Source organism: Oncorhynchus gorbuscha, linkage group LG19 (assembly GCF_021184085.1).
Source record: "Oncorhynchus gorbuscha isolate QuinsamMale2020 ecotype Even-year linkage group LG19, OgorEven_v1.0, whole genome shotgun sequence".
Lineage (NCBI taxonomy): Eukaryota > Metazoa > Chordata > Actinopteri > Salmoniformes > Salmonidae > Oncorhynchus > Oncorhynchus gorbuscha.
Window position 1 is genome coordinate 30,225,456 of NC_060191.1, and position 18,694 is coordinate 30,244,149.

The 18,694-nt window shown below is 43.8% G+C and overlaps 1 protein-coding gene across 3 annotated transcripts in view; it reads left to right on the forward strand.

Moving 5' to 3' along the window:
* Positions 1–15,004, forward strand: part of LOC124005265 (ubiquitin carboxyl-terminal hydrolase 45-like) — a 52,791-nt gene extending 37,787 nt beyond the window's left edge. Inside the window, exons 9-19 of one of the 3 annotated variants that reach the window (XM_046314359.1) lie at positions 5,417–5,504; positions 5,685–5,741; positions 8,268–8,349; positions 8,586–8,677; positions 9,114–9,170; positions 9,289–9,414; positions 9,504–10,137; positions 11,047–11,144; positions 11,464–11,550; positions 11,713–11,860; positions 13,056–15,002. In XM_046314359.1, coding sequence (XP_046170315.1) covers positions 5,417–5,504; positions 5,685–5,741; positions 8,268–8,349; positions 8,586–8,677; positions 9,114–9,170; positions 9,289–9,414; positions 9,504–10,137; positions 11,047–11,144; positions 11,464–11,550; positions 11,713–11,860; positions 13,056–13,186 — 1,600 coding nt within the window. In that variant the 3' untranslated portion in view covers positions 13,187–15,002. Of the gene's footprint in view, positions 1–5,416; positions 5,505–5,684; positions 5,742–8,267; positions 8,350–8,585; positions 8,678–9,113; positions 9,171–9,288; positions 9,415–9,503; positions 10,138–11,046; positions 11,145–11,463; positions 11,551–11,712; positions 11,861–13,055 lie in introns of all 3 variants that reach the window. The other 2 variants (XM_046314360.1, XM_046314361.1) reach the window with 2 other exon arrangements.
* Positions 15,005–18,694: the final 3,690 nt, after the last annotated feature.

Here is an 18,694-nt window from a genome sequence, read left to right on the forward strand (position 1 = left end):
ACTGTGTTTAACTTGTTCACGCTACCAGGTTCCCCAAGGGCATCCCCCCCCACGCTCAACTCAAAAGATGGCGCACAGAATGCAAAAATATTCTTAGAAATATTTAACCTCCACACATTAACAAGTCCAATAGCTCAAATGAAAGATAAACACCTTGTTCATCTACCCATCGAGTCAGATTTCTAAGATGTTTTACGGCGAAAACATAGCACATATTTATGTCAAACCACCACCAAAGACACAGCCAATATATAGCCATTTTGTCGAACAAAAGATGCAATCACAAACGCAGGATTAAAAGAAAAATAATCAGATGACAGTAATAGGACATGTTACACAGTACATTTATGTTTTTTTCAATAAAATGCAATTTATATCCATAAATCACCGTTTACATTGACGTCATGTTCAGAACATGCTAAAAATATGTCCGGAGAAATGATATATAACTCTGCCAGATAATGCCAGATAACAGCAATACACATCATAAACTTTGACTAAATATACATGTTCTACATATAGTTAGAAAGATACACTGCTTCTTAATGCAATCGCTTTGTCACATTTATTTTTTAACGTTACAGAAATCGTTCATTTTTCAATAATCTGAGACGGCGCTCAGACATAAGCAATATTTCTCCGCTATGTTGGAGTGAACAGAAACACAAAATTACAACATAAATATTCCCTTACCTTTGATGGTCTTCAATCATAATGTAGTGGAAGAAGTCATACTTACCCAAAACATTGTTTGGTTTCAATTCGTGTGTCTTTGTATTAGCAAATGCTGCAAGTTCCAGCTGAAATACTACCAAAAATTACTTCTGGTCACGAACAGTTGTGCATCAAAACTCCAAAATTACATATTATATGTCGACTAAACTGGTCAAACTAAGTGCAGAATCAAGCTTTAGGATGTTCTAAACGTACAAAACGATTATCTAATCTCTCGGACGAACGTGAACGTGCTTCATGGCAGGCCATCTGGAACAATAGAATGTGTCTCCAAAAAGCACGCTCTCGTAACCTTGAATTTTCTCACGACACTCAGTCTTTTGCCTACGAAAGGCTCAAAACACGCGGGATTTGCACAATTAAACGCTGTACTGAATGAGGACATCTAGTGGAAGACATAGAAAGTGTCTCCAGATCCATAGCTGGTTGGGAAGGGTGGGGGCGATAACGTCAAAGTTGCCCCAAGTTTGAGGCTCCCAAAAATAATTTGGGAGATTGCCTGCCCTGTGAGTTCTGCTATACTTACAGACATAATTCAAACGGTTTTAGAAGCTTTAGAGTGTTTTCTATCCAATAATAATTATTATATGCATATATTAGCAATTTTGGACAGATTCTTTTTCAGTTTACTATGGACACGCCAAAGGAGGACTGGTTTTAATCCATTTACAATGATCTGTCAAGTTATTTGGATTTTTAAGAATTATCTTTGAAAGACAGGGTCCTGAAAAAGGGACATTTCTTTTTCTGCTGAGTTTGTTGTATTGAAGGTGTTTGAATGTGTGTGTGGCAGTGTGTAGGCGCCCCTCTGCCTGTCGAGGTGGTGCAACGTGCCGGGGTTGCCTTGCGTCTGGTACTAACTCATCCGCTGTTAATTGTATTAGCACCACAGCTGTCTGCATTGGTCAGGGCCAGATTGGGAGCAGCGCTACAGGGCCCTTCTGCCTCTCTTCCACTGGGATGAGCTTCTAGACTGCCCCGTTCCCATTGGAGCTGCTCGTCTGCCTCTCACCCGTCGTTGCTCCGTGCTCCTTTCACGTAACAAAATACCCCAAGACTGCTGCGTGCCTCTGTCTGTCTTTTAATCCTGATTATCACTGTGTGCCGACCAGATCCTGCACCAGTCCGACCCGCTTTGTCTTTGAGCTGTTAGATAAGCCGAGTTGGGGATGAGTGTGTTTGGCATGCATGCAAGACACGATTTGCTTGATAGAAAGGCAAATTCCCCATTGTAATTCCCATTTGCATTCAATTACTTTCTTACACTTCCTTTACACAGGATACAAAAGAGGTGGCAAGCTAACAGCTCAGGTATTCAGACAAGTTGGTCATATGATAAGAAAACATGCTTTAAAACCCAACACACATTTAAAGGAAGATATTCCATTATGTTTTGGCGTCTTTAAAGGGAATGAAATGAGGGATATATGTGATCCCCCCCTCCGCCCCTCTTGCGTGTGGCAGAGAGAGGGCAAAGGGACAGAGGTAGAGAAGGGGGGCTGAGTTGGTCCTCTAGACCTCCTACTCATCACCTGTGTTGGGGGCAGGTGGCCATTCATCTCTCCCCCAGCTCCCATCCATTCTGGGGCTAGACGTCAACATCCATCAGCACATGGCAGAGATGACCCAGACTGTAGGCCCATCCACTCTGCTGCCAGTTAGAGGATGAATACCTCTGTTCTGATTGGGTTTGGGAGCATGCCAGGAAGAATGGTTCACCGGTTCAAAGGGGTAAATCGTTTGGTTTCATTTGCATTGCAGGCCAATCTGGATGGGTCATTGGCCTGTATGTAGAGAGGATATGACATCGGATCAGGATGCCAAACCTGGGACAATGAAGCCCCTAAAAAGCGTTGAACATCCCACGGAGCACCATTAAATCCATTATTAAAAAATGAAAATAATATGGCACCACAACAAACCTGCCAAGAGAGGGCTGCCCACCAAAACTCACAGACCAGGCAAGGAGGGCATTAATCAGAGAGGCAACAAAGCGACCAAAGATAACCCTGAAGGAGCTGCAAAGCTCCACAGCAGAGATTGAAGTATCTGTCCATATGACCACTTTAAGCCGTACACTCCACAGAGCTGAGCTTTACGGAAGAGTGGCCAGAAGAAAAACCATTGCTTGTAGAGATAAATAAGCAAACATGTTTGGTGTTCACCAAAAGGCATGTGGGAGACTCCCCAAACATATGGAGGAAGGTACTCTGGTCAGATGAGACTAAAATTGAGCTTTTTGGCCATCAAGGAAAATGCTATGTCTGGCGCAAACCCAACTACTCTCATTACCCCGAGAACCTCATCCATGGATGGTGGTGGCAGCATCATGCTGTGGGGATGTTTTTCATTGGCAGGGACTGGGAAAATGGTCAGAATGGAAAGAATGATGGATGGTTTGTTGGGGAATAATCAGAATTAGTTGGTAAGATGTTTTATATTCATCATATGTTTGTAAGTCACTTCTCATCAGAATGTGTTATTTTTGTATAATACTGTGGCGGGGTTGCAGTTATCTGTTCTCTGTCAAGACTAAGTTATTTGGGCCGCAGAGAGGGGAGAGGTCAAGCGTGTATCTCTTCGCTCCACAATGTCTGTGTGCCAGTCAATGTGTCTCTGTGATCTTGTCAAGATAGGATGGATTTGATATATGCCTGTTGATATGGAGGATTGGTTTAGGTTTTGAGTTTGAGAAAATAACATAGTTTAGGAGACAAAGCTGAACGATAAATTATGCCTATGCTGTCTGGCTATGTGTGTCTTTGCTATAAAGGATCTCAGTTGCAATGTGTAAGGGACTCTCAGAGAATTCATTTATAGACACTGAATTGATCTGAGAGTCACAGGGTTGTTATGGAGTTCCTATAATTAAAGATGGACTCTGACTTGTGTGTGGTTTGCTCTCATGATTTGGTAAATACAGGAAATTTCCACGACAGGTTCTAAATACAAGGAACTTCTTGGGGAAATCTGTTTCAATATCTTGGAATGGCCTAGTCAAAGCCCAGACCTCAATCCAATTTGAGAATCTGTGGTATGACTTAAACATTGCTGTACACCAGCGGAACCCATCCAACTTGAAGGAGCTGGAACAGTTTTGACTTGAATGATGGGCAAAAATCCCAGTGGCTAGATGTGCCAAGCGTATAGAGACATACCCCAAGAGACTCGCAGCTGTAATTGCTGCAAAAGGTGGCTCTACAAAGTATTGACTTGGGGGGGGTGAATAGTTATGCACGCTCAAGTTTTCTTGTTTGTTTCACAATAAAAAAAAAAACATTTTGCATCTTCAAAGTGGTAGGCATGTTGTATAAATCAAATGATACAACCCCCCCCCCCCAAAAAATACATTTATTTCCAGGTTGTAAGGCAAAAAAAAAAATAGAAAAAATGCCAGGGGGGGAGGGGGTGAATACTTTCGCAGGCCACTGTAGATGGTCAGACGCTAGACTGGTATCAAAGAGGCAACGAATGCACTTGCCACCCTCTATCACCCGGTGCGCTCCTATAGCGTTGGGTCAGGAGTGGTCAGTGGTTCTCTCGGGTCAGCTGCATGTTTTCCTGCCAGCCTGTCAGGCCAACCTGTTCTATGGCTGTGTGGCTGGTGCTGCCCAACAGGTTGTGGTGGTGGTTCTGGCCCTGGATGCCCATCTGGCCGTAGCATCTGTCCCTACATCTGTCCTGCTGTGGCCAGGGACAGGTTCAAGGAGAGCTCCCTCTACGAGTGCTGAGGCGTGAACACGCAGGATGTCCACTGGCACCATCGCTTTGCGTTTTCACCCTTAAATACATGTGCTGCTGGGGAATGACAATGATGATGGGAGATATGTGTACCCTAGACAGTAAAGTGCTTTCTGTTGAAGAAATTCTGAATTGGCTTGCACAGTAGAATAATTTTGCACGCCCAATTTTTCAGTTTTTGTTTTGTTAAAAAAAGTTTGAAATATCCAATAAATGTCGTTCCACTTCATGATTGTGTCCCACTTGTTGTTGATTCTTCACAAAAAAATACAGTTTTATATCTTTATGTTTGAAGCCTGAAATGTGGCAAAAGGTCGCAAAGTTCAAGGGGGCCGAATACTTTCGCAAGGCACTGTATGTGTGTGTGACCGTAACTGGTTTAATGAAAGCTGTGGGAATGAAACAATGGCTGCCTTTAAGCACCAGAAAGCTGCAGAGAGGAGAGGAAATTTGAATGGATGAACCAACGAAAAGTCCTTGAGAAAAAGTAATGGCCTTTCTCCACTCTCATTGATGTCTCTGTATGCACTAGTGATACAGCCGATTGCTTTATGCATGTGGTTGATTGCTTTGTGTGGGTGGGTGGGTGTTGGTGTACCAATTGATTTGTGCTAGATTTACTCATTTTTTATAAACTATTATCCATTATCAACAACATACATGGGACTGGTCTAGCTTAGCAGTAGAGCTGCCCGCTTCAGACCACATGTACTGGCCCTGGAGACAGGTTTCGGTCCGCCGTCCACCTCTAACTTTCATCCCTCTCAACTGTCTCCCTCTCTCAAGATCTGTCAATCTCTGTAAAAAAAAAAGAAAGAGAAAAAAATAAAAAATAATACTGAAGAATTATGTTTACACAAGAGTGTGCGTATGTGTACGCATTTGACATGGTTTCTGTGTGAGTGTATATGTTCTGACTGTGTTCTCTCCCTCTCACCAGGGCTCCACGCTTTAAGGGCTACCAGCAGCAGGACAGCCAGGAGCTGCTCCATTACCTACTGGACTCCATGAGAGTAGAGGAGACTAAGGTGAGACTATAGACCCACGTTACAAACACCACATCCTTCTTCCACTCGGCCTAGTACCATGGCTCCCGCTCTGTGCCAGTGGCCGTGTTTGAGATCCACACTGACTGAGCAGACTGACCCATCTACGAATTGTTCGTAATGAGTAGTTATTTAGGATGCCTTTTTTTCTTCTTCTTATAGATCAGTCAAGTGAATGAGCAGAATGTATGCTCTCCAACACACCCTGTGACTTGTGAAGTATGAGCATGGTGACATAAAGCCCTTACTCTCTATGTGAACGGTGTCTATGATACCCGCAGCCAAGCTACATGTAGGGTGGTGTCCAAGCTAGTAGGAGTACGCAAAAGAACAGCCAATGTTTTGATTGCAATTGAGAAGCACACTTCAATCGCCAACGGAGAGCAGACTGAAAGCCGTGGGAGACATTCACCTGTGTGCTTGTGGATGACCGTGTGCAGGGTCTGGTCTTTGCTTTTGCTCCTCGACCAGCCATTGTCTTTTAACCTTATGGTACCATATTTTCTGGCAAGTGCAGACAGTCCCCCCCCCCCCCCCCCCCACCGTTCAGCAATTAGGGGGAGCCCACCATCACTGTGGGCCCGGCCCGGTGCTGAGTCAGTTGGCCCCTCGACCCCACCAGCGGCTCAGCCAGCCCCAAAAAGAGAGGAGAGTAGCGGGTGTGGAGTGGTCAGCCCGGGGCCAGTGACAGGGGGACAAGGGTACAGGCTGGGACACCCCCCTGGTTCTTTTTAAACTTGTGAACACTGACAGTTGTGCCACTTACTGGACTTGCAAGTGGCACAACGGGCGTCATTGTGTGATCTGGGAAACACGCAGCTGTGGGTTGCCCCATTGTGCTGGAGGGTCACCCCCCCTCCCCCGCTCGAATCAGGGAGTCCGGGAGGGAGGGGTGAAGGGTGGGGAGCTGGCCCTATTCATACATTCATTATACATTATAGGTTTGTTCATTATACGTTTGTTTATACCATGTGTAACTCTGTGTTGTTGTTTTTGTCGCACTGCTTTGCTTTATCTTGGCCAGGTCACAGTTGTAAATGAGAACTTGTTCTCAGCTGGCCAACCTGGTGAATAAATAAAAGTGAAAAAAAAATAAAGGTGAAATAATAAAAAAACGAACATTTCAAACATACGCTTATATGCATTTTACATCTACTGTCTGATGAATTTACAATCCATTTACCTGCAAAAAGGTGTCATGGGTTCACACTCAAAAAGATGTCGCGTGAAGCTTGCTTCATTCGATTTCTTACATAATTTTCACTGCATCAGGGATAGCATACACAGACGTGTCACTGCATCAGGGATAGCATACACAGACATTTCACTGCATCAGGAATAGCGTACACAGACGTTTCAGCTTTACAATGTGTAGGTACCATTTTCTTTTAATTCAAATAAGCATTTGTAAAGAACAGCCAATGTGCAGCAGTTTGCAGCAGTTTGCCACTCATCTGCCATAAATTGACCTGCACACCATATACAACCCAACAAATATTGTATACACATCATCTTGACACTTACACGTTTTATTTACTCAAAACGGAATTGTAGGTACACTCATCGTGTTTAGCTTGCACCAACTCAAATGTCCTCAACTGCACGGATCAGCCCAAACAAACGTGCAATAAAACACACACACACACACACACACACACACACACACACACACACACACACACACACACACACACACACACACACACACACACACACACACACACACACACACACACACACACACACACACACACACACACACACACACACACACACACTCTCTCTCTCTCTGAGTAACCGGCCATTTCTCCCATAGCCTGTCAACACCAACCTAGGAGGCCCAAGTATTTGTGTTGATTGGCCATTTAGTTTCAGAAGTCTAAATATGCTAATTGCACACAGTCAATCATCACCAATTAGCTGAGACGTTAGGTAATGCTCCCTCTCATGGCATGGCCTGTCCTTCTTGGCCCATCTTAATTTAGTTTACACCACTCCAACCTTTTCTTTCCTCACGCCCCTTCCCTTAACCTGAGCCTACACACTGTTACTTTGGGTAGGGGTTTCTACTTTGGGTAGGGGGGCAGATGGGGGTGTCCTGCCGGTGATTAATTAGTGTGGGGCTCAGCAGGGTCTGACTGACTAGGGAGAGGAGTACAGGGGGGGGGTGCAGGGGGGGCTGCAGAGCTGGGATTAACCAGGTTTTTTGACCTAAATAGCCAGTCCAGTGTGTGGGTCCAGGGACAATAGGGGCGACTAGTCGGGTCCACAGACACAGACCACGGCCAATTATCTATTGATTGGTGCTTTACTGTGTTTGGTGCCTCTTCTTCTACTAGCCGACACACTCGCTGACCATGTCACCTTCAATCACTGCCCACGGCCCCGCCACCGAGAGTGTCAGAGACGGCTGGCTGACACGCTCCACACAAACACATGTGCAGTTTACTCACACAAACACACACAGGAGAAGTACACACACACATATGAAATATACACACGGCCGCTGTGTACACACCCACAGACAGTACACACACACACACAGAGAGCTCTGGAAGAAGTGTGTATTTGTTTACTAATGTGTATTTACAAACCCACTATAATTTTTGTAGTGGTTTCAATTCCCATGGTAGCTCTTATATAAATCGACCTTTGTTGTGTAAAACCTCCATTTTGTAGTCCTCCAATTTTCTATCTACTTAAGTTGCATTTCTATGAGATCAATGTAGTGTTTGACATTCCCAGCGGATCAAGGCGGGCATTCTGAAATCCTTCAACAACCCCACAGAGAAGACTGCAGATGATGAGACCAAACGCCAAGTCAAAGGTTCCTGTTCCATTCGAACCCTCATTAGTTTTGACCTAAATCGATAGCGCCATCTCGTGGCAGCTTGATGTACTGTTCAATGGCTTAATTACTATGGAAAAATTCCTCAGCCAAAGGAACCACAAAGCATGTTTCATGATAAAACATAGGCATTGATTGAAGTCCATTTATTCTGCATGATTGTAGCTGAACTTTGCTGTTTTTATTTGCTTCACCTTTATTTCCTCTTATCTCAGCATACGGGAAGGAGGGTGTGACGATGAACTTTGTGGATCGCATCTTTGTGGGGGAGTTGACCAACACCATCATGTGTGAGGAGTGTGAGCATGTAAGTGATTCATTGTCTGTCCTTTCTGTTTATGGTTACTGGAATCTAGGTGCATTGAGGTGTGTGTGTGTGTATGGTCAACCACGGAATAGTGTGGCTGTATTCCTTAATACTTAATGGTGATTAATCATAGAACTATAGTTATAATATATGGCACTTAGCAGATGCCTTTATCCAAAGCGACTTACAAGCATGCTAAATACATTTTATGTACGGCTGACCCTTGGAATCAAACCCACAATCCTGGTGTTGCAAGGTGCCGTGCTATACCAGCTGAGCCATATGTTTTGTGTGTGTCATACACAATTAAACCATTTTAAACCACTTCTCAATGAGCAGCGTTCATTTTTCAGTAAGACTGTAGTTGCTCCCAGCTGAAAGCCAGGACGTACTTTGATTGTGAGTGTTATGGGTGCCTGTCCTCTGTCTCCCACAGATCTCCACAGTGAAGGAAGCCTTCATTGACATCTCCCTGCCCGTCATTGAGGAGCGGGTGAGCATATCTTTGCATTAGTTTTGCAATAGTGTCCAGTCTGCTTCTGCCATGTTGGTCATACGTGATAAGTGTTGGTTTCATCTCTATCTTTGTGTCATGTCCTGGTGCTGTTCAGATGTGCAAGCCGTCCAACCCGGGCAGGACTGGGAAGAGCTGTCGGGAGCAAGAAGCTCACATCTCCCACGGTGGCAAGATGCTTTCCGCAGTGCTCAATAAGAACAGAAGGAAACTTAGCGGACTGGTGTGTGTGTTTTTTGTGTCTGTGTGTAAGTGTAGTTTGAGTCAGTGGGTGGGTGTGTTTTGCTGACTGTGTGTGTTAACCTCCCTCAGAAGCAGCAGCAGGGCCAGAAGTCCCCTGGCTCTGTGGAGGAGAAGGGGGCAGACAGCCCCTCAGACCACACCGAGGAGGAGTCCCCCTCCGTAATGGCCCGTGCCGCAGGAGGTTCCAAAATGGCCGCCACCAGCAGCCTATCAGATGGCAGCGATAAAGACTCAGGCCCTCAGGACAGTAGCAACGACGCCGACAGCGAGGCCTCGGAGAGCGAGTGGACCCCCCGGCATCCCTCGGGCCACAGCCATGGTGGCAGAGGGTCCACTCCTACCCAGTCTCCCACCCCGCCTGCCCTCTCCCCCAGGACCCAGCAGGGTGGTGTTGTGGAGCAGCTGGTCAGTGCAGTGCATAAGATGAACCTGGGCCCTGATTCAGGGGACTCACTCTCCACACACTGTCCTGAGGACCAGAGGGAGCCCCAACCTCAACATCCTCAACAGTCTCCTCACTCCAACCACCAGGGGGCATTCAAGGCACTGTCCCACAGCTACACGCCCTGCTCCAAGGAGTGCTCCATTCAGTCCTGCCTTCACCAGTTCACCTCGGTGGAGCTTCTGATGGGCAACAACAAGCTGTTGTGCGAGAGCTGCACGGACCGCCGGCAGAAACAACTGCGGAAGAGCACCTCAGTAGGTTAGTAAAACACATACACCGTTTGATAGAGAACTTGTGCTGGTTTGAAAGATATAATGTATTTTTTAAATTTAACTAGGCAAGTCAGTTAATAAAAAACTCTTATTTACAATGACGGCTTACCCCGGCCAAACCCGGAGGACTCTGGGCCAATTGTGTGCCGCCCTATGGGACTCCCAATCACGACCGGATGTGATACAGCCTGGATTCGAACCAGCCTCTTGCATTGAGATGCAGTGCCTTAGACCGCTGCGCCACTCGGGAGCCCTTTAACAGTTGTTAAAGAAAATTTGTTGAGATTCTGACCTGATAGTGACAGCAGTAGGTGTTTTGGAATTACGTGGCTATTCGGCACCTATCCATGTCATTTACACAGATATTCAAATGCAGACATTTAGGCTACACTGACTTGTATCAGGCAGAGCAATCATGTATTTGAACAATTCCCATTCACAAAGTGACATTGTGGTGTCTATATGTGCTTACAGACAGTGGTGTAAAGTACTTAAGTACAAGTACTTTAAAGCACTAGTTAAGTAGTTATTTTTAGGGAATCTGAACTTTACTTAACTATTTAGATTTTAGAAAACTTTTACTCCATTAAATGCCAAAGGCAAATAATGTACTTTTTACTTCATTCATTTTCCCTGACACCCACAAGTACTCTTTACATTTCAAATGCTTAGCAGGACTGGAAAATGGTTACTTTAAAGAATGTGAAATGATTTATACTTTTTTTTATTTTAGCAATTACATTTACTTTTGATGCCTAAGTATATTTAAAACCAAATACTTTTAGACTTTTGCTCAAGTAGTATTTTACTGTATGACTTTTGCTTGAGTCATTTCTTATTAAGGTAGTTTTACCCAAGTATGCCAATTGTGTACATTTTGCAACACTGCTTACAGAGAAGAAGTCTGACAAGGTGTACACCAGCGCTCGCAAACAGATGCTGATCTCTTCGCTGCCCCCGGTGGTCACTCTGCACCTGAAACGCTTCCATCAAGTTAGCATATTATGCATTATTGTACACATCTTTACGTTATAGTACATGATATATCATGTTCATGTGAATTACGTTGTGTTCTCCTGTTTATCTAAATTGTTGTGATCATGGTGTAGGCTATTACTGTGTCTTATTGTGTGTTGATATCTTTGGGGTTGATTGTGTGTGTGTGTGTGTGTGTGTGTGTGTGTGTGTGTGTGTGTGTGTGTGTGTGTGTGTGTGTGTGTGTGTGTGTGTGTGTGTGTGTGTGTGTGTGTGTGTGTGTGTGTGTGTGTGTGTGTGTGTGTGTGTGTGTGTGTGTGTGTGTGTGTGTGTGTAGGCAGGGATGAACCTACGAAAAGTCAACCGTCATGTCAACTTCCCTCTCATCCTGGACCTGGCGCCGTTCTGCTCGGCATCCTGCAAGGTACTCACTCTTCTTCACGTGAAAACAGGGACATTATCTTTACTATAAAAAAAACTCACACTGAAATTAATATGGGTCCTTGGACACTGTAGCTCAAATGATAAGTATTTGTGCTTGTTCCTCATCCTGAGTGCATTGATGTGTGTGTTTCTATTTGGGCAGAACCTGGTGGCAGGGGAGCGTGTGCTCTACAGCCTGTATGGCATCGTGGAACACAGCGGGTCGATGCGCGGGGGCCACTACACAGCATACGTAAAGGTCCGTTGGCCCCAGAGGAGAACCGAGCAGCCACACCGCAGAAACATGGCAGGTAAAAACGCTCTCTTTCTGTCCATAAAATACACTTTATTCCTTTACCAATTTTGTCTTAAGAGTCTGTCAATGCGTTTACATTTCAAATATGTATATATATATATATATATATCGACTAAAGCATGGAATTGTATGATTGTAAAAAAGTATGTGTCGCTTACATATACAAACGCACTGTATTTGTGTGAAGGCCTCACTCTGCGTAACCTTGAAGGCGGAATTTATGAGAGAAAAAGCGCTGTAGTGTGTATAGATGTCCAGTGTTATATAGATGTATTTTCTCCTTTCCATACTCAAGGAAAGCGCCTGCCATTCAGCGACGCTCAGCTGTAATCAAAATTTCTTTGTGACAGAGGTCTGTGTGAGCAGTTGTCCTCGCTGGTAATTAACTAGTATAGAACTTGAGGTGACATTGTCTTGGCAGCATTGGTGAGCCACCGTAGAGAGGTCAAAGGGACCTCGGTAACCACGGTTCATCTGTCTCCATCAAATGGCAACGCCGCTGTCGTCCACCATCCATCTCCTCGTGTCAACACATCCCTTCTTACAATGCTCATCTTTTTATCCCCTCTTTATTTTCTTCTCACTGCTTTTCTCTTTCGCTTCAATACATGTTTTCCTCACCCTGCTGTAACCTTCCGTCAGGTAAAGGCTGAAATACACCACACGGCTTTTTCCTGGTCTACGGGCTCTAACCATCAGAGAACCTCTCGCATTTAACAATTCTGTCAAATCGTAGTGTACACCTGGCGGCCTCCACGGCGGTACAATGGGAGAACTCACACTTGGCTGATTTACGGCCGAATATATTCTATTTATTTTCAAATTATCGGGACACCGTAAGTGCCCTTGAGAGCCTTCAACCGCAAATTGGGTATGCGCTTACACTTTACGGGCTGTGGTGTTATGTTTTACCTACGGTTTGCTCCGATTTCCTACGATTTTGAAAAATGCGCCAGGATCCTGTAGATCAGGTTAAAAACATGTCATGTCTGCCCAGTTTAAGTTTAAAATAGACTTAGTGCAAACAGTAAGAGTTTAGGGGCTTGTAAGTAAGCATTTCCCTGTATTCTGTTGTATTCGGCGCATGTGACTAATAACATTTGATTTGTTATGATTATGAAACATGCTTGGTCTATTTTGTCTTACCTACATACCAGTGTTGCTATGAACATGTCTTTACTGTGTTTCAGGTCCAAGGGAAGCAAGCAGTGCCACACAGGGTCAGTGGGTTTATGTAAGTGACACCAATGTCCATGCGGTACCAGAGTCCAGGGTCCTCAACTCTCAAGCCTACCTGCTGTTCTACGAGGAGATGCTGTGACTGCCAGAGCACGGAGCTGCCCAACAATCATTGGTGTCTCAGGAGACAGAGGAAGAGGGGAAAAAGAGAGAGAGAGACCTGCTTTGGGTATACCTCTCTCTAAACTTTGACTCCCAAGAGCATGAAACATGGCACGTACTACATGATGGGATTGGTAGTTCATCAGGGACATAAAGTCACTGTGATGTTTACTGGACTGCTCAGCATTGAAGGGTCACCACGCTGGTCCACTTACTGAACGTCCCCATACCATTGCTCATACTTCTGTATGTGAGAGAGAGAGTGAGCGAGAGAGTGGCAGAATAGTATGTTTGATTAAATGTACCAAAAAAATGCTGTGTTATTTATATTTTACAGCCTGCTGTGGTGAATACGAATTGTATTTTTTGTAGAACATGCGAATGTGTGACTATCATTAAATGGTGATTGCCAAAATAGTTTTTGGTAAGAGAAATTATATAAAATTATGGGAAACATATACAAAAGTACCAAAAGAATGTGATCTCAAACTATTCCTGAAAGGAGAGGTCCATCATGTGGCAGGCCTTCCGAGTGTGTTTCAGACCAATACATTACTGTGTTGGTCGGCACTGTTTTTTTTACATTTACATTTACATTTAAGTCATTTAGCAGACGCTCTTATCCAGAGCGACTTTTTCAAATCCTAGTTCTATTAAATATGCACACTGGTGCACAAACAATCTCTAACCACACAGATACAAACGCATTGTGACGTTTAACAAAGGGACATTGCTACATATATGAATGCCAGCTCGCCGGACAATAAACGATTGTTTTCATTTCATTTAGTCTTTTTTTCCCCATTATGTTCTGCTGTAGTTAAACTAACGTGTGTTGATCAATCTTGGGATTCAAATGTGTCTCACCATTTGTTTAATTGCCAAATTATTCTGGTCAAGTGAGGGATTTCTGTAAGTAAAAATACATTTTTTTGTCCCCCCCCTCCCCCAAACAAATAAATACTCAGTGCCTACACTCTTGGATTATTATGCTTCGGCATGTTAAGAACAAATAATTAATTTCAGTAAGGAACTCAGGACACCGTTGGCTCATGTGAAATCATATATATCGAAGAGAATAGATCTAATTTATGAAATGAGAAACCAACAAAGCTTGCATGTTCTTATTTTGGGTGGATGTTTGAATCCTCTCTTTTTTTTGTCCGCCACGGAAAGTACTTGATAGTGGATGAGTACGGCTGTTGTTTTTACACTGGAATCGGTCTCATCCCTCTTTACTGTGTGAAGACGGTGCTGGCCATTAGTCAGGGGCTGTCACAGTGAATCCCATAGTTGCCATATTCACTCTGTCGGTGGCGGCGATGTGCCGTGACGGGTGCAAAGCAGTGCTGTTTGAGAAACATGTCGCGAGCTGGTGAAGAGGAGGTGGGTGTGGAATCAAGAAAAGGGCAACGTCTAAAAGTATCCCATCTTCCACCCTCCTGGTCCCGTACACACTGACATCCCAATCACGCTGTTAAAACATTAAAGCAGAGTGTCAAGCCACCCACCAACAACACAGCACGGTTTCTTTTCTTTTTGCATGTATTTGGTTTATTTTAAAAAACAGGGGCTCTTGCTTGGGGACGTTCTCTTGAAGGATCAGATATGATTTAAATCTCAGTTAATGAAAGGGCCTGGTCCTCTTTCCTCTGTCATGGTGGTCATGGAAACCAGTGACAAGGGACCGCTGCAGTGTTCATCTCTTACAACAGTACAGTACAAAGGGACAGTGCTCAGGCTCAGCGTAACATTTAGTCACTGCCATGAAAGGCAGAAATCGAATTGTGTCCCCTACAAGCTTGGAAGCGTATTGCTTTCAGGGCACTGGTCCCGTGGTACCATGAGTTTGTTTCTCACTGCCATGTTCTCTGTCAGCATCTGTGTTTGGCAGCATACAGTACATGGGTGTTTATTTTAGTCTATAGCATTATTGTCTTGACTTGTTGCCGTCTTGTGTTTCAAATGTTTATTTCAGAGGTTTTAGACAGAATCACAGTACAGGACGGAATTTAATCAACTGAAGATAGGGGATTTTCGGATAGAGCCGATGTGCTCTGTCCCAGACAGTCCACCAGATGGCTGCATGCACTGGATACAGACAGCTGTTTGCCATTGGAACTGAACAGAGCCTCGTCCAGTAGGGAAAGAGGGTAGACACAGATTGTATAATATGACTTCCATCTAACCTGGAGGAAAAAACTAAAAAATACTTTCCAATGGCATTGACTCTCTCATTGATAAAGATCATGCCAATAGCCTCAATGAGTCCGTCGGTGCTCACTTGGCTCTTTCCCACTCTCTCTTTCCCCTCTGGTCATGGTCTCAATTTGGGTGCACTAATTAAACAGGGAACTGAATGGGGAGGTTCAATTCTAAATGTATGTCCATCTATAATTACGATGAGTATTTCTTTGTATTTGTATTTCTATACCCCCTTGTCCTCAGCTGCTTGCTAAATCTTGCTAAATAAGTTCAGGTCCCAAAAAATATGAATGCAATAATTATTGATATTCCTTTTTATTCCTTTAATGTTCTTGCCAAGCAATGCATAATGTTTATCTTACAAACAACTGATAAAATATTTTAACAAAACCATACCCCCTGAAAATAGATTACATTACATCGTATAACAATATATAAAATCTTCTAATGTAATTTTTTAGACATTTCTAGTAAAAATTGTTGTTTTTACTAGAAGGCTCACTCGGGGTGACAATGTCTCATAGTGATTTTCGTGAAGGTTATTGTCCCTAGAGCTGGAAAGGTGTGACAGCAGTGCAGCAATAACGGGAGCTTTCTGTGTGTTATCACCCTTTCATCTCCATCTTTTCTTTCATCTCTCCACTTGAAGACAATTCACCGTGTACAAGTCTAATGAAAGAAATGTGAAAAATAATATTTTCATGTCATTCTTTAAAAATGATGAGACAATTTTATTTTATTTGACCTTCATTTAACTAGGCAAGTCAGTTAAGAACATATTCTTATTTACAATGATGGCCTAAAAAAAAGACCTGCGGGGACGGGGGATAAGAATAATAGGTGGTCCTTCTGTAGCTCAGTTGGTAGAGCATGGCAGAGCATGGCGCTTGTAACGCCAGGGTAGCGGGTTCGATCCCCGGGACCACCCATACGTAGAATGTATGCACACATGACTGTAAGTCGCTTTGGATAAAAGCGTCTGCTAAATGGCATATATTAACACACAGCACGACAAGAGAGACACACACCAACACTACATAAAGAGAGACCTATACAACAACAACAAAGCATGGTAGCGACACCACGTGAAAACAACATGGTAGCGACACCACGTGAAAACAACATGGTAGCGACACCACGTGAAAACAACATGGTAGCAACACCACGTGAAAACAACATGGTAGCGACACCACGTGAAAACAACATGGTAGCGACACCACGTGAAAACAACATGGTAGCGACACCACGTGAAAACAACATGGTAGCAACACAACATTGCAGCAACATGAAAAACATGGTCGTGAAAACAACATGGTAGCGACACCACGTGAAAACAACATGGTAGCAACACCACGTGAAAACAACATGGTAGCAACACAACATTGCAGCAGAAAAACATGGTCGCAGCACAAAACATGGTACAAACATTATTGGGCACAGACAACAGCACAAAGCCAAGACAACAATATATCACGCGAAGCAGCCTCAACTGTCAGCAAAAGTGTCCTTGATTGAGTCTTTGAATGAAGAGATGGAGATAAAACTGTCCAGTTTGAGTGTTTTTTGCAGCTTGTTCCAGACTCTAGCAGCAGCGAACTGAAAAGGCAAGAGACCCTGGGATGTGTGTGCTTTGGGGACCTTTAATAGAATGTGACTTGTAGAAAGGGTGTTGTATGTGGAGGATGAGGGCTGCACTAGGTATCTCAGATAGGGGGGAGTGAGGTCTAAGAGGGTTTTATAAATAAGCATCAACCAGAGGTTCTTGCGATGGGGTATACATAGAAGACCAGTTTACAGAGGAGTATAGAGTGCAGTGCTGTGTCCTATAAGGAGCAAAAATGTAAGATTTTACCCCATGACAAACAATGGTGGTATATACATTATATTGCACACATATACCCTTTCATCAGATATCATTGGAAAGCTTAGATTCCCAGCTATCTATCAGACACATTTTCAGAATTTTCAGGTCAACAGAACTTTGACCTTGAGTACATATCAGAATTACCTCTAAAAAATAATTCCTGGTTCATTTCAAAATGAGTTTCAAGTGGTTCTGAAAGGTCATGAAATTACCTTTTAAATTATGTATAATTTAACCAACCTTGAGAGCCCCAGCTACAACCATCGTTTAAAATTGGCCCATATTGTGCCATTGACATTAGAGTGTTAGAAGCTTAGCCATAGAATTCCATGTAGTAGGGCAGCTGTTTATGGATTGTAACTATTGTGATATATGCAACACATTTTACACTCACAGCTAGATTTGTAGATAGAGGGCCATCACAGGATTCATGCATTAGCCTTGTCAGAGCCTATCTTCTGTAGACTATGGCAGCTCGATATACAAGTTCAATCCCTGTACAGGACACTATAGCAGGGGCCTTGAACATATATTTCACGGAGAAATTCAGTCTCAAATCGTCACCTGTTTGGGGTCAGATACTGCTGAACATCTGAGCAAAAAAATACACGCCCATGTTCTCCTGGCCTGAGTGAACTCAGATGATAATCGCACTTGTCAGTGTGGCAGTGCATCTGTGAGTGAGTGAGTGAGTGAGTGACTGAGTGTTGTCTGTAGCTTGTGAGGTGTGTAGACATATTCCCACTATTTAGGGAATAATGTGTCATTTTGGACGCACCCAGAGATTCTTAGTTATGCACGTTTTTTAGTCCAGGACTAGAGAATATAAAACAGCCACTGTGGTCTTGAGATGACAAGGGTAGGCTATACCAGTGGAGTTTAGGTTGTTGAGCACCCTGGCAGATGCTCCGAGGAGCATCATCGTGGAATGCTCACTACTCTTCGGCTGTTGGGGAGAGAACACGCGTGAAACCACTCTGAGGCAAAGAGGAATGCAGAGAATACAGAGACAAATAAGAAGGCAAACAAAGAGAAGTGGAGTAGAGGTGAAAGAGGTGGAAAAGAGGTGCTCTACTAAATACAATTTGGGCCAAATTGTCATTTGGAAATAGCTTGTAATATGTACCAGAAGAATGACAGTACATCATTTCTGCAGAATTGTTAAGTTGATTGTTTTGTCACTTTTTCATGATCTTTTGGCCATAATTTACAATCAGCAGGCCTACTTTTGGCCCCATAGAGCCCCAATGGGTTGTGTCGAGGTCGCCTCCTGTGGCTGCCGGCCAGACTACTTCCAGGTCGTAGCCATTTTGAGTGCTCGACGGCGAAGAACCAAGTCGGTGAGGTGGGAGACGCTCACGTTAGTTATGATGTTTCGTTTGTGTGCATTCTCATCATGCAGATGTTAGTGGGTGATGT